Below are 27,599 nucleotides of genomic sequence, written 5' to 3'. Positions count from 1 at the left end.
CAAATATCTTGGTGGTACTATATACAGGGTGGTATTCGATGGTAGTCCTACGCAGAGTAGACCTATTGAAGTTAATAGACATGGCTAACTTTCTGCTTTGAAGAAATGAATAAGATGTAATGATCCCTGCTTGGGGTTTGTGTTGGAGCGTAGGGAGCTTGATAAAAATGCTTGCAGCCCAGAAGAGAGAATAAAGTTCTGGCAATGTAGGAACCTTAGAGCTGAAAAAGCCTACAACTTCAACTGTAGTTCTGTGTGAAACTAAAAGATTCTTTGCCAAGGAAAATCTGGAATCCTTTAGGCAACTTCTTTTACATTGATAGGTCAATGCAACAATGTTTGGGTTTCCTGAGAAAGACCAGATGAAAATACTTGCTAATGTTAAATGCGAGATACGCAAAGCAAACAGAACAGGAAAGGCAGAGGCAGTTGAGAAATTGGGGAAGTTCTACATAGTTTGCATAATTCTCTGCCAAAAAGAAAAGGTTGATTGTGTGTATGTTGCAATAGGGAAGTGATTGGTGAAGTGAGAAGAAAAAGCTTAAGCGAGGTCATTCTTTGGAACAGTTAGGAAAGGTTGAATGCATGTAGCTGAGAGTTACAGACAACTAGACAAAATCTATTCCAAAAGGGTGACAGCCCTTTGGGAGGCTCAATCATGACATCCCATTTGTTGGGCTATACTATTCTGCTCCTGCTATGGATATCTTGTACTGCACAGAAAGGTAAGTAATTGAATTTTAAATTGATGCAGTCAAAATTCATTTCAATGTTCAAACAATATACAGATATGGGTGACAGTTCTAAACATTAAGGCTAAACACTTCTAATTCATAGGAATTCTAGTAAACATTCACAAGGCAGGCTGTAGGAGTTCTAGATTAATATCTTTCATGTTCCCACTGTGCAGTTAAAGATCTGAGTAGATTGAATCAGCTGTGATTTGTATTTGGGAATAAAGCTGTGTAGTGCAGATCTAAACATGTTCATTCTGAAGTCTCACTGAGTTCAGTGGGTCTTCCTGTGTAACTGTTCATATCAACTTACTGAGACAGCAAATTCTACTAGGAAAGGGTAGCTTTGTAACCTACCCCTCTTCCAGTGATTTGGGAACACCTGGGCTATCTTAAGATATAATTTTGTGTGCTTAATTGAGGATACTTAAGCATCAATCCTAAACCAGTTTGCTTGGGAGTAAGTTCCACTGAATTCTGTGAATTGTGGTGTTAACTTCTGCATAGATGTGCAAATATTACATTGTTAAGTCTATAAATATTGGTAAAACAGTCAGATGTAAATGCTCTATAAATATTCAGTAGAACCCAATACCCTATCTCACATAACTTTGAGAGACAGGGTTTTTTATACACATCTGAAGTATGAAAAGAAAATGAGGCATAGAATACATCAGAAACAAGGTTATGAATCAGAAATTTTGTACAAATATAAGAATAGGAGAGGTTTTTGCATGTTTGTTTAGCGAAAAAAAGTATTTTGATTAATTGTTTAGGTTTGTGTGTTTAGTATAATGACAGAGAACAAGGTTCCTAAAACTTTAAAAGCTATGTCAAATAAGACATTCTTGCAGATGTAGCTTGTTCAGGTGGGGGACTGTGTCTGCTGAAAGGTAGAGCAGCTAATGGCAATACGTGTTGGAAATGTTGCTTAGCATGAGCAGACTAATGTATGTGTGGCGGTCATGCCCTGGTCTATTCACACTTTTGGATCCAAGCAAAGAGAGACATAAGGAAAGCAACAACATTCTGAATTTGTGAACAAATTGTGATTTTTATTGATTTTTGAAAAACAAAATATGAGCTTGAAATTAACATCTATACCTATTCTATTAAAATATGAGAACACAGCCTATTTTATTTGTAGTAAGCAGTAAGGCTGCAATTCTATACACACGTCAAAATAAGCTCCATTGAAATCATTGGGACTTTCTTCTGAATACACGTGCATAGGATTGCACTGCAATTGTATGGTGTATGTGTTTTCTTATTTGATTGTGTGTGTGTGTCCATAGTTATATAAAAAAGAAAAATAAGCGGAGCTGTTTTGTGCCCATCGCTACTTTATATACAGATTTGAGGAAGGGCCATAGCTCAGTGGTAGAACCTCTGCTTTGCATACGGAAGGTCCCTGGTTCAATCCCCAGCATCTCTAGGTAGGGGTGGGAATATCCCCCATCTGAAATATCCTGGGTAGCCTCTGCCAGCCAGATTAGGCAATTCCAACCCAGATGGGCCAATGGTCTGACTTGGTATAAGGAAGCTTCCTATGTTACAGATTGTGTTCGAGATTTTTTTAAAAAAAATCAAGTATATATTTAGCAAGTAAGAATATACTGCTTTTTCAAATATGCCATTTTTTAAAAAAAAGAAGTTACGTTCTTCCTCCTTTGCAAATGAATTGTTATTCCATGTATGTGTTCTTTAGTTGCCCATTTTCAACATCTTTCTGTGTCACAATGTACTAGTGGGTTAAACATGGCCACAACCTTATTGGCTACGGCATATCAGAGTTTGCCCTGGTATAAGGCAAGGATCCCATGCAGACTACCTCTCCTCCCACCAGCCTGCTGGTCACCAAGAAGAAGTTGCTGGGCTCAAAGATCCATCCCAGCACAGGTTACTCCAGTGGACCCTATCTGCAACCTGGGTGTGTGGCAGCTAAGGGTGCTTCCTTTGCTGCTACTTTAGATTCATTGGCAACAGTCTGAAGTCAATGACAAAACTGTTGGCATTTGCAACCTAGCAGCAATTTATACTCTAGGAGTGGACTGGAGGATGAAAGTCCTCCCTCTGGTTTGCTCCCAGACCTTGCTCCCAACTGCCAGCTAAAGCCCACTGAAGCCTGACTGGGAAGTGCCGCATTGTGGCAGCACCAGTCTCTGGCTGCAGTGTTGTGGCTCCACTCCTTCCTTGCGTGCCCCATCCCTGCTTGCAGCACAGGCAACACAAAGGAGATCTGCAGCAGAAATAGCGGCAAGCTGGGAATTGGATATCAATGTAGCATCAGTATCATGAATATCATGTGACAGATGAACCCTATTATTATATTATATATTAAATGCTGCTTCTGGAAAATGGGCACATGCAAATGTGTAAATGCCCATTCTCTTTGGATATATGTTGAGGAAGTACCCCGTAACAATATTAACATGTTACTTCATAACGCAATTGCATATCTCTGGTTTGGATTCTGATCTGATTTAAAATATCAAAAACTGTCTGGTCACATAATAACAATGGCTATTTTCATCTTTGAATTTCTTCTAACTTTTGGAGCAGAGGAAGAAAGCAAGGGGAAGGGTTTTGATAGCAAGGGTCAGCAATTGATGCTGACAACGGTAGACAGATAAGTTTAAAATGAAAAGAGTAGCACTTTGAAAATGCAGATAAACATTTTGATTGTATATCCATAGACTAAAGTTGACTATGAGCACCAGTAATTTGACTTCTAGTTTGCCATGTTTGGTTAGCACAGTGTGGGAAGCCTGTGGTTCTCTAGATGTTGTTGGAATCTAACTCCCATCAACTCTAGTCAGAATAGCCAATGGTCAAGAACTATGAAAGTTCTAATCAAACAACTTTGGGAGGCGGGCAGTGTCACAAGTTTCCCAGCCCTGCGTTTGTAAATGTGATGTCACTTTTGAATATATTGGTCAATGTTTACTCAAAATCATGGTGGTCTGCAAAAGTACCAAAACAAGGAATTCTAAATCCTGCAGGATATGGTTAGGCTGGGGATAACCCTAAAAATAATATGTTTTTGGAAAACAATTTCCAGCAGATCCATAACATTTGGAAGTACTTACCATACAACTTGATCCCATTACATTGTGAGTTTCCATTGCCTCACAGTCAGGGCCCACCCAAATTATTCCCTGAGGCAGAGCAAAAAATGGCATCTCCTCACTCCTCAAGACAAACTGCATAGTGTGCGAGGCCAGTCAAGTTATTTTAGTGCCTCAGGTAGAAAATTCCACAAGCATCTCTCCTCTCTGACAGTGAAAATACAACAATGTTAAATTAAATAACTAACAATTTAACTCAATAATAACTAATTAACTAACTATTTGCTGCTCTTTCTAAATAACTGAATAACAATTTGCTGCCCTTTCATGATTATTAGCCACCTCATTCTACCTAATAGTAGGGCCAGATATGGGTGGCTGCTGTGAACATGGAGGGTGAACTTGCAATATTATGTGACTGTCTTGTAAATATTTAAAACCTTTTAAGCCAAATGGAGATTGATCATTACTGGGACGCACATGGCAACTTTAATGTGTGAACTGGTCTTAAAGTGTGTTCTCTCTCTCTCACACACACACACTCTCACACACTCTCACACACTCTCACACTCACTCACTCACACACTCACACTCCACCACCACCAGCAGCCAGAATATTCATTTCTTGACTTGTAAATATCATATGTACCCCCCCTTACTTAGAGTCTGCAGATGAAGGAAAATTCTGAAAGCATGGCCCAGGATTGCAAGGCTTGATTTGGAAGTAAAAATTATGTATGAATGTGGTAAATAGAAAGTCAGACTGTACTCCTTTTTGTTAGTGCTCAAGTCCAATTTCTCGTACTGTGCTCTCAGGTATAATATGACAAATAATGTTGTAGACTTCAGTGTATTTTCATTGCTCATCAGATATCCTTGAGGGTGGTAACGGGGAAAGAAGTGTTTATGATATGAGAATTCTTTGTCTGTGTTGTTGATCAGGATTCGTTTAGATTAAAGTAACTAGGAACATCAATATTGAGCATTTAACATGCTGTCAATCCTAAAGAACTGATGGTGATACATGTTCTGAAAATAAATATGTTTTTATCCAAAATGTTTTCTAACAGGTTCTGAAATATGTCCATTACATAAATGGAAAGGAAAGCACACTTTAGAAAAAGAAAATGTTATACGTTTGAAATCTAAATTGAAGCTGAAAAATCAGGGGCTGTTCTGCTTCTCATGCTATTAGCCAATAGTGCTATATGCAATGCTGTATGCACTAACCTGAAATTTCTCAGAAGACATTTTTCTGAGAGAAATGTCTTCAGATTTTTCTTTTTTCTCAATTTTTGACAGAAAAAGGCCACTTCGCAGAATTTTCTCTCAATATTCTTCACCATATTTATGTGGTAACAGCCATCCCTGCCCCCCTCCAATGTCCTAGAATGATACCAGGACAAGTGCATTGTAGATAAAGCAAAATAGCAGCCAGTTGCCACTGCTGCCATTTGCAGTGATAGCTATCAAAAAGCCTTAGGATAAAAAGGTTGTGCTCCTGCCATTGCTAATGGTGTACTGCAAAACTATTGGAGAATGTCTCCTCCCCATAAAGAAATTTTATGAAATGGTCCCTCCAATTTCCTTGTCCGCAAATGAAGTGGAGAATTCCAAGAGGCCATTGGCACAGGGCTTTAGATTACTGGGTGAGCCTGTGGGATTTGGCAGCCTAGGACTGTTTTGTGTGCTCCACTGCCTATATGGGGCCACACTCACACATATACCTATTCCACTTTAAACAGTCATGGCTTTCCCCAAAGAATCCTGGTAGCTTGTGAAGAACTGTGAGAGTTGTTAAGAGACCCTTATTCCCCTCATAGTGCTACAATTCTCAGAGTTCCCTGGGAAGAGGGACTGACTGTTAAATCACTTTGGAAACTGCAGCTATGTGGAGAATGAAAAACGGAGATGGACTGGCTTCAAGTCAATTTCGACTTATGGCAACCCTATGAATAGAGTTTTCATAGTAAGCGGTATTCAGAGGTGGTTTTGCCATTACCTTCCTCTGAGGCTGAGAGGCAGTGACTGGCCCAAGGTCACCCAGCAAGCTTCACGGCTGTGTGGGGATTCAAACCCTGGTCTCCCAAGTCATAGTCCAATACTCTAACCACTATGCCACACTGGCTCTCTATGAGGAGAATAGGAGTTTTCTAACTCTCAGCACCCTTCCAAACTACCCAGAGCTTGGAAGATTACTTTTAAAAAGTAATAAATTACAGTTACAATTACTTGGCCCCAAAAAGTAGTAATTACCGTTACAATTACAACTGCTCTGAAAGTAACTGATTACTTTACTTTTTCTCAAAAGTAATCACTACAATTACATTTCAGTTACTTTTTTTTAAAAACTCCTACAAGGTGCTGGCCTTGGCTGCTGCACATCTAAGAAGCCTAAAACAATATTAAAAATAAACACACACACACAGGGGGTAGTAGAATAAAAAAAATTATCCATAAGATTAACATAATGGCATAACAGAATCTCACATCCCCCCAAGCAATGAAGATACCCCAACTCTTGAAATCAAATTTTACACTTGAAATGCTTTTATAATATGTTTCTGTTATGTCACAAAAGAACAAGATGCTCAAAGATCATGTCAGACAAGGAATGTCTTTTCACAGTCATTACGTTGCCACCAGTACTGAACAGGCGTTCTACTGCGGCGCTTGAAGGCATGCCTGTGTTGTGCTGCAAAAAACACCGCAGCACACGTGGAAAGCCATGGAGTGATGACACTTCCCTGCTGGGAGACCTCAGGTACCTCACCAGTTCCTCCTCAGCAGTGTCCACTGCTGACTTCTTGCCCTGGGGCAGAAAGTTAAAGAAGTCATCTTCTAAGTCATCTCCTTCCTGGTCTTTATCTGAAGACTGATCACTGTCCTCATTAAGTACACCCATCTTTATTTCGGCTTTCAACAAGGCTTCCATTGTGTATCTAAGAAAGAGAGAGGATATGTTAACACATATATGTTAGGAAACCATCATCTGCTCTTCATTTCCTGATGCTTGTCATGTCCCCTGGTTCAGGGTCCAGCCTGAGCCTGTGGATGATGACATGGAAGGTAGGAAGGTGACCAAGTCACCACACTCATGGGGCAGCACAGCAGACCCTTAAGGATTACCTGCAGCAACCCAAGGTTGTGATGAGGAGCCCCAGGAAGGAAAGGCCCAGCCCCTGCCTACCACCTTAAGCCCTCTGATGCCTCCCTTGAGACAACATTTCCCTTGGAGTAATCCACCCAAAGGGCTTCCCTAATGTTTTTACTTGTTGGTATGGGTGGTGGCCTGACACGATTCCAGCCGATCTAGTTTGAAGCGAGGGTGTACGCAGGCTGCCAGAAGAAGCAGATCCCTGCCAGATCCCCACCTCTCAAGGGTTGTCTGCTGCTGCTTCAGCATTTTGGGAGGAGGGGTGTCATGCATTGGTTCAGGAAGGCCACGTCTCCTTGCCTTTATTGCTTCTTCAATTGCTCTCAGCTTCTCAGGGTGTGCCCTCTGAGGAAGAAGAACAAAGCATGAATCCAAGAAAAAATGGAAGAGGAACTTCACAATTTAAACATAAATAGACAATGGACACTCTTTGAGGACCAGCATGACAAAGGCTTACCTCAAAATGTTTCTTCACATTGGATGAGGGGGAAACAGCTGATCTCAGATTTTTGATCCTTGGAAGGCAGTAATTGCATCGTACAACAACATTTTTCCCACTCTGGCTCACAAATGTACAAGCTTTCTCAAAGCCAAACCATGGTACTTGCTGTTCTGCAGATGTGGCTGTGGGCAACTGGCACTGCTTCATGCCCTCCTCCTCCTCGTGCACAGGGCCTCCTTTCTGAACCTCACTTTCTAGTTTTGCCTCCTCAGGATCAACAAGCTGTGACTCAAGTGGCCGCACTAACTGACTGCTGCTCTCAGCAGCAAAACCTGCAACAGGCGTCTCTGTAATAAATAAGAGATAATGCTCCTATATGGGTGAACTTCAGCTGTGATGTGCCCCCATCTCTTCCCCATGCTGCAAAATCCCCCAGTCAGAGTGGAAGTAAGCAGGTCGATAGCACAATTAAAAGAGATCCTATTTGCTCACTGAATAACCCTGCCTCGGCCAGTCTAACCTACTATCTCACAGGGTTGTTGTGAGAACAAAATGAGACTAGGGTTCAAATCCCCACATAGCCATGATGCTCACTGAGTGACCTTGGGCCAGTCACTGCCTCTCAGCCTCATGAAAACCCTATTCATAGGGTCACCATAAGTTGGAATCAACTTGAAGGCGGTACATATATTTTTTATTTTGAATATGATGATTATGATAATAAATATGCAGCATTTCAAATTAATTCTGTATGAGAAGCATTCCATGCAAAGCTTGGAAAACCAAGGATGAGGTATAAAATGTAGGCAAAAATACTTTGGACAAAATGCCGTTTATATTTTATATATATGAGCCTGGGTAGGGAACATTTAATCTAGCCTACTTGCTTTCAGCAAGAAGGGTTAAGTGCCTTCAGGCTAGGGCAGTCACCAGAAGGCCACAGCAGAGACAAAGGAGCCTAGTGTTGTGGAGATGTTAGATGGGAGCTTTGGGGAGTAAAGATGGAGGCTCCTGAAGGCTGCAATTCTAAACACACTTACTAAGGGATTAAGCCCCATAGAACTCAACAGGACTGACTTCTAAGTAGATATAGTTTGGACTGTGCTGTTGGTAAACCTTGACTAGGGTTCTTCTGCAAAGACATCCATATCCAAGCAGGGTTGGCAACCCCCTGCCTGAAATACCCTGCCCTTATCTTTTAATGTGGCTGCTCCAAATGTTTTTACAGATTTGACCCTTTACTTCAGAAAGAGGTCTGAAAAATGAGTAAGAGTAAGAAGTATCTTTTAAAATTGTTCTTTTCAATTCACTCTTGAATGAACATCATACCTAGGGCAGATCCACACCATTCCTTTAAAGCACATTCAACACCCATTTGAAGCACATGAATCGCACCACAGAATCATGGGAACTGCAGTTTGTTAAGAGTGGTGAGAACTATAACTGTGAGGGGGAAATGACACTTCCCAGAATTTTTTAGGGGAAGTCATGCACTTTAAATGCGAGTTGGATGTGCTTTACACATATTGTGTGAATCCGCTTAATAAATTTTGCCTGCATATAAATTGTTTTAATAAATGAAAATAAGCTATAAAGTGTAGTGGGTGACCATGGGCTACTCACCATTTCTCAGCCTATCTGCCCCTCAGGATGAAAACAATGGAGAACCATGACTACCCCAAGGCATACTTAAAATGTAAAGGAAGTATTGTACAACCATAGTATGCAATTGGATACTTATAGGGACACAGCATGACAAAACTGGGTGGAAGTAAAAGTTCTACACTTAGGAAAAAGAAACAAAATGCACAGTTATAAGATGGGGGATACTTGGCTCAGCAGTACGACATGGAAGAAGGATCTTGGAATTGTTGTTGATCACAAGCTGAATTTGAGCCAACAGTGTGATGTGGCTGCAAAAAAGGCAAATGCTATATCAGGCTGCATTAACAGAAGTATAGTTTCCAAATCATGTGAAGTATTAGTTCCCCTCTATTCAGCACTGGTTAGGCCTCATCTTGAGTGCTGTGTCCAGTTCTGGTCTCTGCACTTCGAGAAGGATGCTGACAAACTGGAACAGGTTCAAAAGAGGGCAACAAGGATGATCAGGGGACTGCAAACAACGCCCTATGAGGACAGACTGAAGGAACTGGGCATATTTAACCTGGAGAAGAGAAGACTGAGGGGAGATATGATAGCACTCTTCAAGTATTTGAAAGGTTGCCACACAGAGGAGGGCCGGGATCTCTTCTCAATGATCCCAGAGTGCAGGACACAGAATAATGGGCTCAAGTTGCAAGAAGCCAGATTTCGACTGGACATCAGGAAAAGCTTCCCAACTGTTAGAGCCATACAACAATGGAACTAATTACTAGAGAGGTAGTGGAATCTCCGACACTGGAGGCATTCAAGAGGCAGCTGGACAGCCATCTGTCGGGAATGCTTTGATTTGGATTCCTGCATTGAGCAGGGGGTTGGACTTGATGGCCTTATAGGCCCCTTCCAACTCTACTATTCTATGATTCTATGAAAATATTTATATAAGCATGACTATCAAATATGTTTATTTATATAACCTGTAAAGATATTTATAGTGCAATCCTATGTTTGTTTACTCAGAAGCAAGTCCCAATGTATTCAATGGGAATGTATTCAACCAGGGAAAACTGCAGCCTCAAGTGATAAGGAACTTGTTCTTTTAACAAGTCCTTTAAGTTGAGAGCTTATCCCAGTCTGCGTCTGTGTTGAAATTGCTTTTTAATATGTTTTTAAATTTTTTCTTAACAAAAATGTTTTTAAAGCTTTTAAAAATGTTTTTAAAGATGCTTTGTTTTAATATATTTTAAAGTCTGTTTTTATGATTTTTAAAGTGTTTTTAGTGCTTTTGTTTGCTGCCCTGGGCTCCTACTGGGAGGAAGGGTGGGATATAAATAAAATAATAAAAATAAATAAATAAACTTCATTCATTTTTTTAAAAAATGAGTATTAGTTTCCTACATAATAAAAACTGTGATAAACCCTGCCTAATTTCTTTAAAAGTAGGGTTGGAGGGAGAGAGATTTACAACACAAACACAAGTCTGCACTTTACTCACAATCATGAAAGGGCGGGGTTGCAGCCAGAGCTTTGAAAAGTTACTTTAAACTACAACTCCCATCAGCCCCAGCCAGCATGGCCACTGGATTGGGCTGATGGGAGTTGTAGCTAGAGCATGATCTGTTTAAAAAAAAGTTGTGCAGGGGAGGTTTACGTTTTGGTGTATATCTCGGGAATTAGACCACCTAGAAACTTTTTTTTAAAATTGAAGCGGAGAGTCCAGAGAGTAAGGGGTGGTAGCCAGAGAGCTGGAGCCCCCCACAAAAAAACCAGAGACTCCAGCCAAAAACACACACACCGGGGCACACACACACACAAATCATCGTCACTCACCTCCATAGCTCTTCGCCATTCTGCCTTCCTTGCCCTGGCTTTTTCTTCCGGCGTCCATTTTTTCCTCTCAGAGTCAGACGCTAGCAGGCTCCCCCTACCTATTCATCTCTTCTATCGTGCCTCCTAACACAGATCACGAGGGAAGAGACAGTCTGCGCAGAGGTCCAATCAGTGTGAGGCACATGTCTTGTGTTAACCAATCACAGCCAGGAGCTGACTTCCCCTTGTTCCCGCCCCCAAGTAACATCCAACCTAACATGGAAACGTTAAAGTTGAAGCTGAAAAGTAGGGAAATTACTATTTGTTCCGTTACTTGCCAAATGTAATGGAATTACCCACTCGTTATTTAAAATTGTAACGAATTAAAAGTAACTCGTTAAAAATAACGAATTACTTCCAAGCTCTGAAACTACCCTTCTCAGGATTCTTTGGGGGAAGCCATGACTTCTTTGTTGCCAAAGACTCAACTGCCTCCCTAGTTGGCTTCTGCTTCTAAAGTATTTAAATAATGGTTGGGCATCCAGTTCTCTTTTTCTATCTATATATTTCTTTTATTTATTTATTATTAAATTTATATCCTGCCATTCCTCCCAGAAAGAGCCCAGGGTGGCAAACAAGAAGCAATAAAACACTAAAAACATCTTTAAAAACAAAAACAAAACAACTTTAACGCTTGCATTTAAAATATGAATAAAAAAGATATAGAAAGTGTGCATTTAATTTGCCAGAGTTTGTGGTCATTTTTGTTCTCCTCACGTGGGAAAGACTTTCATCTTCTGAAGCCTTCTTGCCCCTAAAAGGTTATACATTAACCATGCTATCATCCCATGGGCTCTGGTGGCTCCTTTCTTGACTTCTCGTATACATTCTAGCTTTGAACAACCTCCAAGCATTCTGGATTTGACTCTCTTGATTTTTGTCTTTCACTTCCTTTTTACTAGATTTCCTCTTTGAAGTACAATGTGACTTGTGTTGGACTGACTTGGCAATTATCCACTTACATATATCTTGAATTTGATAACATTATGGTTATTGTTCCCAACAACATATCTTTCATGAGGTCTTGGGTACCACTTAAGTCCAGGGTTACCATCCCTCTAGTTCCACAAGTAACTGTTCTAGGGCAGTCATCTAATATTTCTAGAACTTTTACCTCTGTTGTGATTGGAACATGCATGTACCCAGTATATGTGAAGGTAATTGAAGTGCCACATTACTACAGCACTGATTTCTCAAGACCACCTTGGGCATTTACACATTATGCAGCATTGCATTATGCAGCAATACATTCCCAGTCCTAAATTACGCTCCATCTGCACTGTACACTTAAAGCAGTAGCATGCCACTTAAAACAGTAATGGCTTCTCCCAAAGAATCCTGGAAATTATAGTTTGTTAGGTGCTAAGACTTGTTAGGAGGCCTGTATTTCCTTTACAGAGCTACAATTCCCAGAGTTCCCTGGGAAGAGGGATTGGTTTTTAAACCACTCTGAAAATTGCCACTCTTTGAGGGGAACAGGATTCACCTAACAACTGACAGCACCTTTAACAAACTACATTTCTCAGGATTCTTTGGCAGAAGCCATGACTGTTTAAAGTGGTATGATACTGCTTTGTATGTATAGTACAAATGGAGCTTCACTATTGAGGCCTGGCATTGCCTACCACTATGAATTCTGTGAAGGAATCTGCCCCTTTTGGGATTTCTGGCTTGTTGGTCTCTTTAGCATACAGAGTGACACCACCTCCAGTTGTCACACAGAGGAGGACCAGGATCTCTTCTCAATTGTCCTAGAGTGCAGGACACGGAATAATGTGCTCAAGTGATAGGAAGCCAGATTTCAGCTGAACATCAGGAAAAACCTCCTAATGGTTAGAGTGGTACCAATTACCTAGGGAGGTGGTGGGCTGTCCAACCCTGGAGGCATTTCAAGAGGCAGCTGGACAGCCACCTATTGAATATGCTTTAATCTGGATTCCTGCATTGAGCAGGGGATTGAACTCGATGAACGTATAGACCCCTTCCAACTCTACTGTTCTATGATTCTATGAAATAAATAGAAATTAAATTAAATTAAAAACAAGAAAATGTGATCAATTTAATCCACATTGTTAAAAATATAAGAAGACCTTTGCTGGATCAAACTAAGCAGCCATTTAGTCTAGCATTGTTTCCAACATTGACCAGTTAGATGCTTGCAGGCAGCTCAAAATAAGTACCATAAGCCAGCCTTCCCATATTATTAGTTTCCCAGCAACTGGTATTTAATGGTATACTGCCTCTCAACATGGCTGATAAACAGCCCTGCATGAACTTTTAACCCCACTTTCAAACTAATTGATGCTAATAGTCAATGCTGATTTCTATCCAGTCTCTGCTTAAATAACTCCAGTGAAAGAGAGTCCAACACCTCCCAAGATAGATGGTCTTAGTGTTGAACAGCTTTCACTGTCAGGTAATTTCAGCATAATGTTTAGCCAAAATCTATTTCCCTGCCATTTGCTCTAGTCCTGTTCTCTGGAGCATCAGAAAACAAGTCTTCTCCATCTTCTGCCTGACAGCCATTCAGATATTTCATGAAAGCTAACGTGTTCTGCCCCAGTTTTCTCTTCTTGAGGCTAGCTAGACATATCCAGTACTTGTAATCGTTCCTCATAGAACTTGGTTTCCACACCCCTCATCATCATGGTTGTTCTCTGGATATGCTCCACTGTATCAATGTTTTTCTTAAAATGTGCCCAGAACTGGACACTGTACTCCAGATGTGTTCTGACCAATATATAGGGAGTGAAACTATTACTTCTCTTGAATGAATAATAATTTATATCAGCAGCTATTAGCCATCACACCTAAAATAAGCCTCACTGTTTAGAGGCAGTATAGAGTATCTCTAGGAATGGTGGAGGTGATGGGCACTTTATTACAGTGGTTCCACTCCTGCCTTCAGGGCCATTCCCTAAATGTAGTTATGGGGGACTGTTGCTGTGGCATCCTGCAGGGGTTTCTTTCTTGTTCCCCATGCTATTTAACATCTATTTTGTAGCTTCTGGAAGCTGTGGTCAGATTTGGGGTGAGGTGTTCATCAATATGCAGAAGACACCCAGCTCTATTGCTCTGTTCCATCTGAACAGAGTGCTAAACCTCTTGGGCTGGATATGGACAAATAAACTGAAGCTGAATCTTACAAGGTAGAGGTGTTATGTGTTCCATGCTCTGTGTTCCAAGACAGGTGGAGATTTTGCCTGTTTTGAACAAGCCTATACTCCCCTGGAAGAAGTGAGTCCATTGCTTGGGGATACTAGCAAATCCAACATTGTCATTGGAGGCTCAAGTAGCCTCAGCGGCTAGTTCTTATTGCCAGGTCTGACTAGTTTGTCAGCAGTGAACCTTTTTGGACAGCGATGACATGGCGGCTGTCCTTCATGAACTGGGAACTTCCACAATGGATTATTGAAATCCTGTATGTGGAGCAGCCCTTGAATGTGACTCAGAAATTTCAACAAGTCTAAAATGCAGGAGCCAGATTATTGATGGAGGTTCCATTCAGAACTCACGTAACCACTTTTCTAATATAGCTGCCACCTCATTTCCAAGTGCAGTTCAGCTGGTTGCTACCTTTTTTTCCAGACCCAGTTCATTAATTTTTAAACCCCCAAATTAATTAGATCACATCTGAAAAACTACTTCCTTCCCTGCAGACCTTCTCAGGTGTTAAAATTGTCAAAGGGGAACCTCTTGGTAGGCCACCTTCAGAAGTTTAGGGAGTAGGCAGCCTGGAAGAGAGCATTCTCTATGGCAGTCCCGAAAGCTGTGAAATTTGTCCTCACAGAAGTGTGTCGGGCAACTTCATTGTATGGCTTTTGTCACATGCTGAAGATGCACCACTTTGCCCCGATCTTTCATGCTTGAAATATGTTGTTTAGGACCCAACCTGTTCTTCTGATTGTAAATTGTTGTAACTGATTTTAATATTGTATTTTTATACTGTTGTAGCCCACCCTGGGACCTTGGCAGGTAAGAAATCATACCCTGCTTGGGAGCTTTCAGAGGAACATGACTGGGTGCTGCTGGATACAATATAATCACTCAAACAACATGAAGAAAAAGATCCACATCTATCTAGCAGTATTGTGTAAACATTATTGATTACCTGCACAAGAGTCCACAGAGTAGAATCTAGACATTCTCGAATCATGTCCAAAGGTGTAACTGCATTAGTCTCATGTAGCAAAAACAACAAGGAGTCTTGTGAAAGTCTTACACTTATTATGGTATAATCTTTTGTGGACTACAGTCCATCAGATTCATGAAGTGTTATTCTGAGTTACATGGTTTGGTAGACCATGCAAACTGAAAACTGTGAGGTCAGAAGGGAATAGAATGTAGAAAAGTATAGAAGTGGTCATTATGCTATTACGTGGGATTTCTCACAAGATTTCTCAAATCATGCAACATGATAGTTCTCCATTCTTGAAGAGTTATTTTTGAAGAGGAGGTTGATATTCTGTTTTAGCAAGCTCTTAACCAAATTATCAGCTCTGCATATCATCAGCTCTGCACATCAAACAGAAGTAGAAGTAGTAGTAGTTTGAATGAGACTTTCATATTATTCCCTAATCAATCACCATGTCGTTTGGATAGTGTGATACCACCCTCTAGTGGGCAGCAAGAGTAATAGTTTAATCCAACTGCAAATTAAAAACAAACCTTCAAAAGATAAGAGTCTTTTCTCAATAACAGTCTGAGACTAAATTCCTGCAATTTCAACTGCAATATTAAGTCAGATAAATTAGTTGCATGTCAACCACAAAATCATGAAGCACAATCTTTTGTTTTCAGTTAAAAGTGTAATTTACCTCCCATTAGGATTGCACCATTTAGTCTGAAATCCTAATCCATTGAGGAAGTCTCATTGAACTCAATAGGCATGGAAAGAGGGCCAGCCAAAGGATACACAGCACCCTGGGTAAAGAATGGCCTTTGCCATCCCCACCCCATGGTAAACTTTTCAGGGCCACTAGAGTGTTTAATGGGCGTGGTGCAGGTGTGATGTTTTGGGTCCTGCTGCTGCCCCCTACAATGACCCATATATGTGTGTACAAAACTGGGGGCCACATGCAAGTATTCATGCATGCACGGACTACATGTGAGAATTTTCGCCTGCTATTTCTCCTTGCCCTGGAATCAAGAAGAATGATAAATGTGCTTCATTTTTTCTTACATGGGGATAAGGGAATGGGGATTGGGTTGTGCTTCTAAATACCTCCTCCAAATTCCAAACCACTTCTGGCAGAGCTTTCTGCTTCCTGGGGCTGTTTGTGGCCTGCTACTGGCCTTCTTCACTACTCACTCTGGAAGGATTCTTCCCTTAACGCCTGCACCTTTCCCTGTAGTAACTGCCACATAAATTACTCTCCAGTGACATCTTTCCTGAAAATCTTAGGCGGCATTCACTCCTTCACTACTTGAACACATTCTCAGTGGTGGCAGTGCCCTGTACAACACAGCGGAACTATCACAGGTTTTACTTCTAATACTTTTTTTTGTTTGTAGCCTTTTCTGTATTTTGGAAAGTTCTTTATTTTAGAATATCCATTATTTTTATCTTTAAAAACAATAAAGAAGAGTCATAATTAAAAAAGGTAAACAGCTGACTTCTTACAGCTTGCGGCTTTTTAGCATTATTATTCCTTAAGTTGTGCTTACAGTGTTTATAGTATTTAAAGTGTTACGTGCTTGATAACATTGTTTCAAAGTAAAGCTGTGTTTCACTGATTTTTACTTAGTGAAATTAATATTGTTGCGCCCCACCCCAGTCTCCCAGTGGTGTGAAACTTCCAGTTAGGGTTAGGGGCCCCTGCACATTACCCAGGGTTTGGTTTCCTTGGAAAGAAGGTCAGCGGAGACTGTGATGTTTTCTGAGATATGGTTACTTACACATGTTCACAACCTACGTTTAAGATGGAAGGGTTCTCAGCATTAATAATCCAATCAATTTTGCCTTTCCATCAGGCTTCTGAGAGGCACCCAAAGGCCTCTCTCTGGCTGCTTAGTTACCAGGTTTTCCGCTAGATGAGACTAAAAGAGTGGAAATTGAAAAAAAATCTTTAAAGCTAATTGAAGGATTTTTTTGTAGTTAGTACACAAACAAACTGTAGAACCTTAAAAAAAGATTACAGATGTTTGTTTTTGCCACCCTAGCTCACTGCAGACAATATATTTAAAAAAACACTGAGCTCAGCTTGGCAACCCTTCAATTTGGCACCCCAGGCAACTGCCCAGTTCACACATCCCTAAGGCCGGCCCTGTTTGTTAAAGATCATGTTGCTTGTAATCAGTTCAATTAATTTATTGGCAGGGTAATCCAAATTCCTTTGCGTGAGGGGGGATGGATTGGGCAGAGGTGTCCCTCATCCCAGATCTGCTGCCATCAGGTGATAGCATTGGGTTCTATCAAGATTGTTTAAAAGTGTCTAATTGGTAGCAGAATTCGAACACAAACCATAGGTAGCTAGTATACTTCCAAGATGGTGACTGCTGTGACCTATGTGTGAACACCTAAAAACAAAGGGTACAATCCAGACACACAATCCAACAGTCTTAAGTCCCACTTACTTCAGTGAGAGATAGTTAAACATGTTCTTAAATCTCCTATTGAAATAAATGGAATTTAGACGTACTTAATGTTTGCAAATAATTCTTCTAGCTAGTCAACTAAGTTGTCCAAGATTTTTCTTTTAGTCCTCTGATTTTGATTCCTGCTTTCCTTTCTAAGTTGCCTGGTTTCTCTGCTTTATCTCCTAGCTCTTGTGCCTTCTGCCCTTCTCAATAGTTCATTACTCACCTATTTTAACTTTCTAATTTTCTGTTTGTTGAATTGGAAGAAAAACCCAGCTTTGTAATTTCAGTGTTAGCATCCTCCTCCATTTTGATTGAAAGATGTCAATGAGCATCAGTAGGGCTAAACCCAATGGACAAAACAACATCTTCAGCCAATAATTTAACTTGAGAATCCACGGACAGGCCTGTATAGAAATTTGCCCTGCCTGTAAATGAAGTATTACATTAGGTACGCAGCTCAGGACTCCCAGGATAGATCTCAGGAATTTGGTTTCAATTACTTCAAAGGGAGCAAATTTGCTATAAACACATAACTGTGAGCTATATTATGTGCATTATGACCTTAGTTACAAACACCTGAATAGCTGAGGGTACATGTTGACCCCACTGGTAAAAAAGGAGAGGCGTACCTTTGCACTCCTCTGAGCATTCATGATGGCATTTATTTGAGCATTCCAAGAGCCCAATGAATGAAAGGTTACTCCCAAGTACCTATAGAATGTAACCTGTTCAATTGTGTGTTCATTTATCTGCCATCAGTGTTTAATTCTCTTCTTAGTGAAAACCAGTACCTTGGTCTTAGTATAGTTGATGGACAACAGTTCAGTTTGCAATAGGAGTCTAAGGCTCTTAAAAGATGCCTCAGCCCTATGAACATCACAAGAACAAAGGCAATCCTCGTGTAACAACAAAGACTTTTTGACAATGAAGAAAATATGTCATTAGATTCCTTCTGCACGAGCACAAAATTAAATTTTAAAAAAGACTTGAGTGCCTTAAGACCCATTTCGTAAACATCCAGACAGAGTGAAAAGGATCTACAAATACCAAGGGAGATAATGTCAACCTAGTGACTCCTGACCCCCTCTAGGATGCACACCTTAACTTGGTGAGGGGGTTTGAGAGTGTCAAAGAAGAGACCAAGAGGCTAGACTCCTAGCAGGGGTACCCAAGGCGGAATGGTCAAAGCTGAGACATCAGACTAAGATGCATCCAAACTGAGAGGAAGGCAATGGTAAACCACCTCTGAATACCTCTTCCCATGAAAACCCTATGAACAAAGTATCCAAAATGCAACACGAGATAGTGCTGGAAGATGAGACCCCCAGATCAGAAGGCATTCACCAAGCTACTGGGGAAGAACAAAGGACAAGTAGCGCTGTGACTAATGATGCATCTGGGTCAAAGCCAAAAGGAAGCCCAGAGCTAATGCGCACAGATGCGAAAAGAGAGTCCAGAGTTGTACAACATACACAATAGGAACATGGAATGTGAGAAGGATGAACCAGGGAAAGTTAGAAATTGTCAAGCAAGAAATGGAACGTATCAACATTACAACACTTGGCATGAGTGAATTAAAATAGACAGGAATGGGACACTTTCAATCAGGCAGCTACAAAATATTTTATGCAGGAAATGAGAAATTAAAAAGCAATGGGGTTGCTTTAATAGTGAGAAGTGACGAAGCAAAAGCAACTACAACGCAAGGTCTGAGCGATATCAATGAGATTTAATGGGAAACCTATTAACTTAACCATCATCCAAGTGTTCCAACAGCAAATACACAAGAAGAGGAATTGGAAAGATTTTACGCAGAAGTACAGGAGGAAATTGATCACACACCGAAACAAGATGTGCTGATATTCATGGGGGACTGGAATGCAAAAGGAGGGAACAGAGAAGAACTAGGAATTGTGGGGAAATGGGGCTTAGGAGGTAGAAATGAAGCAGAAAGATTTATTGAATTCTGTGAAGCCAATAGTTTGTTTATTTCAAACACATTTTTTGAGCAACCAAAAAGATGACTGTACATGTGGACATCACCAAATGGTCAATATGGGAATCAAATTGATTATATAATTAATAGCAGAAGATGGAGAAGTTCCATTCTTTCTGTGAAAACAAGACTAGGAGCAGACTGCGGTACATATTATGAACTGGTCATATCAGAAATCAGAGTAAAGCTAAAGAGCAACAACAAAGCAATCATAATACCAAAATACAATTTAAATAACATCCCAGAAGAATATAAAGATCAAATAAGGAACAGATTTGCAGCTTTAAACTTAGTTGAGAGAGAACCAGAAGAACTATAGACTGAAGTCAGAGACATTATCAGGGAAGAATGCAAAATGACAACACCTCTCATTAAAAAGAGAGAGAGACCACAATGACTGAAGAAACTCTTAAAATGGTTAAGAAAGAAGGAAAGCAAAAGCAAAAGGAGATAGAAACACAGTTTGAACCCTAAATGTGACTACACAGCGACTACTACGTGGAACAATTACAATAGTTAAAATGTAAATGTACTGCCTTCAAGTCGATTCCAACTTATAGCGACTGTATGAATAGGGTTTTCATGGTAAGTGGTATTCAGAGGGGGTTTACTGTTGCCTTCCTCTGAGGATGAGGGACAGCGGACAACAAAAAGGGAAGAACAAGAGCCCTATTCCAAAAGATTAGAGAAATTAAAGGGAAATTTAAACCAAGAGTAGGGATGTTGAATAATCAGCAGAGGAACACACTGACTGAGATGAAATAAAAGGAAGATGGAAGCAATACACTGAAAAAACTATATAAAAGAGATGCAATGATGACAGATTCATTCACGGAGGCACCATATGATAAAGAACCAAAAATTTTAGAACGTGAGGTGAAAGCTGCATTTAAAATACTTGGAAGAAACAAATCACCAGGAACAGATGGCATACCAATAGAGTTGCTACAAGGTACTGAGACAGAAACTGTCCAAATTTTGACAAAAATTTGTCAACAGATATTGAGAATAAAACAATGGCCCACAGACTGGAAACGCTCAATATACATCCCAATTCCAAAGAAAGGGGATCCCAGGGTATGCAGTAATTATTGAACTATTGCCTTAATATCCCACTCAAGTAAAGGAATGCTCAAGATTCTACAAAAAAGGCTGTTACCATATATGGAACGAAACATGCCAGATGTCCAAGTTGGATTTATTATTATTATTTATTTATTTGTTACATTTTCATGATAGAAACCTAAGACGGCTTACAGGCGGTCTCCCGTCCAGGCACTGATCAGACCCATCCCTGCTTAGCTTCAGCAGGTGCTCTTGGATAATGGAATGGACCAAGGAATTTCAGAAGAAAATCACCCTGTGTTTTATAGATTACAGTAAAAAGTGTTTGATTGTGTAGATTATGAAATACTGGAATCCTTTAAAAGAAATGGGGGTGCCAAAGCATCCAGCTGTTCTGATGTGCAATCTTTACTCTGGACAAGAGGCTACTGTACGGATAGAATATGGAGAAACCGACTGGTTCCCCATCGGAAATAGTATGAGACAGGGGTGTATTTTATCACCCTATTTGTTTAATCTATACACACAACATATCATATGGAAAGCGGGATTGGACCAAGATGAAGGAGATCTGAAAATTGGAGGAAGAAATATCAGTAATTTAAGATATGCATACTACTAGCAGAAACCAGTAATGATTTGAAATGAATGCTGATGAAAGTTAAAGAGGAAAGCACAAAAGCAGGACTACAGCTTAACATAAAGAAGACTAAAGTAATGACAACAGAAGATTTATGTAACTTCAAAGTTGACAGTGAGGACATTGAACTTCTCAAGGATTATCAATACCTTGGCACTATCATTAACCAAAATAGAGACAATAGTCAAGAAATTAGAAGGCTAGGACTGGGGAAGGCAGCTATGAGAGATCTAGAAAAGGTCCTCAAATGTAAAGATGTATCACCACTTTAATTCAGGATCATTCAGACCATGGTATTCCCAATCTCTATGTATGGATGTGAATGTTGGACAGTAAAAAAAAGCAGATAAGAGAAAAATCAACTCATTTGAAATGTGGTGTTAGGGAAGAGATTTGCTCATACCATGAACTGCAAAAAAGACAAATAATTGACTGTTAGAACAAATTAAACCAGAACAATCACTAGAAGCTAAAAAGATGAAACTGAGGTTATCATACTTTGGACACATAATAAGAAGACATGATTCAATAAAAAGAACAGTAATGCTGGGAAAAACATAGTTGAGCCATCAGCCTCAATTAACGCATCATTGGCTGGCAGCAGTAGCTCGGAGGGACCAGCTACACATATAAATTCAGAACACTCTAGCGAGGGAGCCTGCTCCATGAGCTAGAAGGAGCCCAAAGCTGATGAAGTGTCAAGGCTGCAGCTGACAAAGCATCAAGGTGAGTTAAGCAGCAGAGTGAGAAGTGGGTAAGTAGCACCTATTTATTTCATTATTTAACTGAATTAAAACAGCTCAGAGTAATAAGTAATAAGGGCAGCCTAGGGTCACCCTGAGCTAGGAGCCAAATCCTGAAAGTACCTATATCTTAGGAGACAGATCCTAGGGGTAGGAAGTCTATAGAAAGCTAGTTTTCAACACCACCCTAGCAAGAAAGCTTCAGGGGACACTGTAAATAAGGCTAAATTCCAGTTGGAGAGAAGGGGGAAAAGGAAACTCCACCAATACATACAGGGAGAGAGTCAGCTCAGTCTTTGCTAAAAGGGGCAGCTTTAGCCTCCCTTAAACACAACCACAAGCTCTGTTTCCCTAGGTTAAAGAAAGGTCAGGCTGTTCTAGGTGGGAAAACAGAAAACAAAAAAGACTTGCCTGGAAGTCACAGCCCCTTGCTTAGATTAAAAGCAGCCAAAAGCCAGTCTAGTTTGTCCAGGCCAGAGTGCAAGGCACCATTTAAAACTACAGGGGAACTTGCACTGATAAAAGTGGTTGTTGTCAGCAGATAAAATAAAAACTGAGTAAAAGCTAGTTAACCTTTCTTAGTACCAGTAATCAAAGTCCTTAAACAGCCCCCCCTCGCTAAGGAAGGAAGCCTGAGATAATCCTAAAGAGTTAAGCCCCAGCTGATAGTTGAGCCATCAGCCTCAATTAACACATCCTTGGCTGGCAGCAGTAGCTGGGAGGGACCAGCCACACATATAAATTCAGAGCACCCTAGCGCAGAGCTTGGAAAAGTTACTTTTTTGAACTCCAACTCCCATCAGCCCAATCCAGTGGCCATGCTGGCTGGGGCTGATGGGAGTTGTAGTTTAAAAAAGTAACTTTTCCAAGCTCTGCCCTAGCGAGGGAGCCTGCTCCACGAGCTGGAGGGAGCTCCCAGCTGACAAAGCAGCAAGGCTAGTTAAGCAGCAGAGCGAGTTCAGCAGCAGGGCGAGGATGCCAGGGCTTCCTACTCTGCCCATCTGTTCCCTGACCTCAACTAAACCGCAGTTTCCAACCCATTAATGTAATAAACCTTAAACAAAACTATGCAGGTAAGAAGCCAGCAGGGGTGTGGGGGCTTTCCAGTGTTTTGCACTGCCTGCAGCATGTACAACTATCTGCCTGTTGGACAGAAGTCGTGGGTGTGCTCTCGGTGCAATGAGCTCCTGGCTCTCCGGGAATTACTTCATTTCCTTGAGGCCAAGATGGCTGATCTGGAAAAGCTGAGAGAGGCAGAGAGGTGTGTAGATGAGGCCTTCAGGGACACTATAGCTGTGTCCCACTCCAAGGATGATAGCTGTCCTGCTATCATGGAGAACAATGGTCTCAGGGAAGGAGAGCATCCAGCCGAGGAAGAGGGAAATGATCCCTTAGAAGGGATCCATTCCTTGGGGGATGAGCAGCTATCCTCTCATGCCGAGGATATATCTCCAGGGGGTGGAAGGATCCTTGTAGTGGGCGACTCGAACATTAGGAACATAGACAGTGGGGTGTGTGATGCAGACCGCAAGGTGATTTGCCTGCCTGGTGCGAAGGTTGCGGATATTGCCTGGCATTTAGATAGTTTGGTAGACAGTGCTGGGGAGGAGTCAGTGGTCGTGGTGCATGTTGGCACCAATGAGATGGGGAAATGCAGCCATGAGGTCCTGGAAGCAAAATTTAGGTTGCTAGGTAGGATGCTGAAAGCCAGGACCTCCAAGGTGGCTTTCTCTGAAATGCTACCAGTTCCACGCGCAGGACCAGCCAGACAGGCACAGCTTTGTAGTCTCAATGCTTGGATGAGACGATGGTGTTGGGAGGAGGGGTATTGGATTTGTTAGGCACTGGGGAACATTTTGGGACAAGCCGGGCCTGTACAAAATGGACGGACTCCACTTGAACCAGAATGGAACCAGAAGGGTCACATCACTCGAAAATGCTTGGAAGTTGTTTAAAAACACTATATTAAAAGCTCAACTGGAGTGCATACCACAAATCAGAAAAGGTAGCACCAGGGCCAAGAAGATGCCAGCATGGTTAACGAGCAAAGTCAAGGAAGCTCTTAGAGGCAAAAAGTCTTCCTTCAGAAAATGGAAGTCTTGTCCAAATGAAGAAAATAAAAAGGAACACAAACTCTGGCAAAAGAAATGCAAGAAGACAATAAGGGATGCTAAAAAGAATTTGAGGAGCACATTGCTAAGGACATAAAAACCAACAACAAAAAATTCTATAAATACATTCAAAGCAGAAGACCATTGAAGGAGGCGATTGGACCCTTGGATGATAAGGGAGTCAAAGGTGTACTAAAGAATGATAAGGAGATTGCGGAGAAGCTAAATGAATTCTTTGCATCTGTCTTCACAGTGGAAGATATAGGGCAGATCCCTGAACCTGAACTAACATTTGCAGGAAGGGATTCTGAGGAACTGAGACAAATAGTGGTAACAAGAGAGGAAGTTCTAGGCTTAATAGACAATATAAAAACTGACAAATCACCGGGCCCGGATGGCATCCACCCGAGAGTTCTCAAAGAACTCAGATGTGAAATTGCTGATCTGCTGACTAAAATATGCAACTTGTCCCTCAGGTTCTCCTCTGTGCCTGAGGACTGGAAAGTGGCAAATGTAATGCCAAAAAGGGATCCAGGGGGGATCCCGGAAATTACAGGCCAGTTAGCTTAACTTCTGTCCCTGGAAAACTGGTAGAAAGCATGATTAAAGCTAGATTAACTAGGCACATATTTTATTTATTTATTTTATCTATTAGGCTTATATCCCGCCCGACTAGCAATAGCTAGAAGAACAAGCCTTGCTAAAGCATAGCCAACATGGCTTCTGCAAGGGAAAGTCCTGTCTCAGTAACCTATTAGAATTCTTTGAGAGTGTCAACAAGCATATAGATAGAGGTGATCCAGTGGACATAGTGTACTTAGACTTTCAAAAAGCGTTTGAGAAGTACCTCACCAAAGACTTCTGAAGAAGCTTAGCAGTCATGGAATAAGAGGAGAGGTCCTCTTGTGGATAAGGAATTGGTTGAGAAGCAGAAAGCAGAGAGTAGGAATAAATGGACAGTTCTCTCAATGGAGGGCTGTAGAAAGTGGAGTCCCTCAAGGATCGGTATTGGGACCTGTACTTTTCAATGAGCTAGAATTAGGAGCGAGCAGTGAAGTGGCCAAGTTTGCTGACGATACTAAATTGTTCAGGGTTGTTAAAACAAAAAGGGATTGTGAAGAGCTCCAAAAAGACCTCTCCAAACTGAGTGAATGGGTGGAAAAATGGCAAATGCAATATAAACAAGTGTAAAATTATGCATATTGGAGCAAAAAATCTTAATTTCACATATACGCTCATGGGGTCTGAACTGACGGTGACCGACCAGGAGAGAGACCTCGGGGTTGTAGTGGACAGCACGATGAAAATGTCGACCCAGTGTGCGGCAGCTGTGAAAAAGGCAAATTTTATGCTAGGGATAATTAGGAAAGGTATTGAAAATAAAACAGCCGATATCATAATGCCGTTGTATACATCTATGGTGCGGCCGCATTTGGAATACTGTGTACAGTTCTGGTCGCCTCATCTCAAAAAGGATATTATAGAGTTGGAAAAGGTTTAGAAGTGGGCAACCAGAATGATCAAGGGGATGGAACAACTCCCTTATGAGGAAAGGTTGCAGCATTTGGGGCTTTTTAGTTTAGAGAAAGGTGGGTCAGAGGAGACATGATAGAAGTGTATAAAATTATGCATGTCATTGAGAAAGTGGATAGAGAAAAGTTCTTCTCCCTCTCTCTCTTTTTTTTACAATAATTTTTATTCAAGTTTTCATAAAACATAGAAAACAAAATCATAAAACATTCAAAGACAAAAAACAAAACAAAACAAAAATGATTAAACAAAAAAAAATAAAAATGTTGACTTCCCATTTGTCACATATCAAATCAGTTATAGGTCTACAATATATAACAATCCTGTCTCTTAAATCATATTATAAAATCACTTTCCTCCAGTAGTTATCTTAATTAATCATCAAATCTCATAAACATTACTTTATTCTTTCCACAAAAAGTCAAAGAGAGGTTTCAATTCTTTAAGAAATATATCTATCAATTTTTCTCCAAATAAACATGTCAATTAATCCATCTCATTAATAATTATAATAATCTTATTGTCATAATCATAGTCCAAATAAACATTTCGATTAATCCATCTCATCAGAATCTGTTAGGTCCAATAATTTCAATAGCCATTATTCCATTATCCCTATTAGTTCCATCTTCCATCTTCAATAGTCCTGTTAAGTCCAGTAATTTCAGTGTCCAATCTTCCATTATCAGTATTCCATAATAATCTTGCTGTTGTAGCCATAGTCATATAATAAGAGTCTGATGGGAATTTCCTCTATCCCAAATATTTTCTTGCCATCCATTCTGAATAAGTTGCTGAAACATTGTTGTAAATTCATATCTGTGTTCTTCTTTTTTAGAAAATGCACTGGCTCATCTCTTAAGAGTTTTTCCATTGTCACATGACAGCAGTTAATTCCATAGATTTTCTCTATATCAAGCTCCATCACATCATTCCAGTCCAGAAGATTATCCAAGCCATTGATAACTTTATCTCTAATATCTTCATTAATTTCTTCAGAGATAACGTTAAATTCCAAACAGTAGATTTTATTTCTAAAATCCATAAACTCCAGATCTTTTTCCAATTCCACATTTGTTCCAATCTCCAGGGCTTGTATCTTCCCTTTATTTTTTCTTTTCTAATCTCTGATCTCATTCTCCTCTCTCACAGGGTCCCCTATTTCTTTAAACTCCTGCGTCATTTTGCTCAGTTCAATTTTCAGCTCCTTACTACCCTGTCGCAGGGTTTGTTTCGTTATCTCAATCTCATCCATTATTTTCTGAAACATAATTACTTCCAGATTCTCAGCCACTTTCTTGATTGCCATTTTTAAAACCACGAAAACAAAGCAAAACAAAAATAAAGAAGAACCACTTCTTATTTCAGCAACAATTGGGTTAATATTCCAGGCTTGATGACATCACAGTATAAACAGAGCAACCTGCCTTATCTCTCTATGTTCAAGAATTCAAAATAAATTTAGTTCCCAGCAACAAAACAGTTAGTGGCATCGTGAAGAAGCAGATTCGTCAAAATAAAATAGACCAAAAAGAGAATAGTCCCAGACAATATAATATTCCTCGGAATAGAAATCAGGAATAGAAATCCCTCTTCTGTTTATTATCTTTAGAATGCACTTCCAGGACAGCTTTTTGCGACAGAAACAGAGATAAGCTGTTAATTTCGTGAATAACAGAGAAGAGCTATATCTCACCCAGAAGTTGTCCAAAGCCGATCAATCTGACAAATCTCCTTTTGCTGCAACAATTTAAACCAAGTAAAAAAAATAATAGAAAGAAGGGTGCTTGCCTGTTAGTCCGTTCTCTCTTTCAAGAAAAGATAAACGTATCGCTTAAGCAAATAGAGCTTGTTAGGAAGTCCGTCCGGCATTGTTGGCTGGACCTTATCTCATAAATTAATGAAATCCAGTCCTCCCAACAAAAACAGGCTTTGAGGTTGATCTCTACGTTTCTCCCTGCCCGGGAGAAATTTCATCAGTCAAAAAAAAAAAAATGTTCTGACTGATTTATATCTGAATAAGCTTCTTTTGAGGCGGGAGCCCGTCCCAAAAGCAGGCACAA

General features: G+C 40.4%; 1 protein-coding gene across 3 annotated transcripts in view; it reads left to right on the top strand.

The window, feature by feature from the left end:
* Positions 1-510: 510 nt before the first annotated feature.
* The window catches only part of CFH (complement factor H), a 108,993-nt gene continuing 81,904 nt past the window's right edge, over positions 511-27,599 (top strand). For 2 of the 3 annotated variants that reach the window (XM_061633979.1, XM_061633978.1), the window contains exon 1: positions 512-725. In XM_061633979.1, coding sequence (XP_061489963.1) covers positions 659-725 — 67 coding nt within the window. In that variant the 5' untranslated portion in view covers positions 512-658. Of the gene's footprint in view, positions 726-27,599 lie in introns of all 3 variants that reach the window. The other variant, XM_061633980.1, reaches the window with a different exon arrangement.

The sequence above is a fragment of the Rhineura floridana genome, chromosome 6 (genome assembly GCF_030035675.1).
Source record: "Rhineura floridana isolate rRhiFlo1 chromosome 6, rRhiFlo1.hap2, whole genome shotgun sequence".
In the NCBI taxonomy this organism is placed as follows: domain Eukaryota; kingdom Metazoa; phylum Chordata; class Lepidosauria; order Squamata; family Rhineuridae; genus Rhineura; species Rhineura floridana.
The sequence above is the reverse complement of the archived record's forward strand: the minus strand, read 5'-3'. Positions and strand labels throughout refer to the sequence as shown.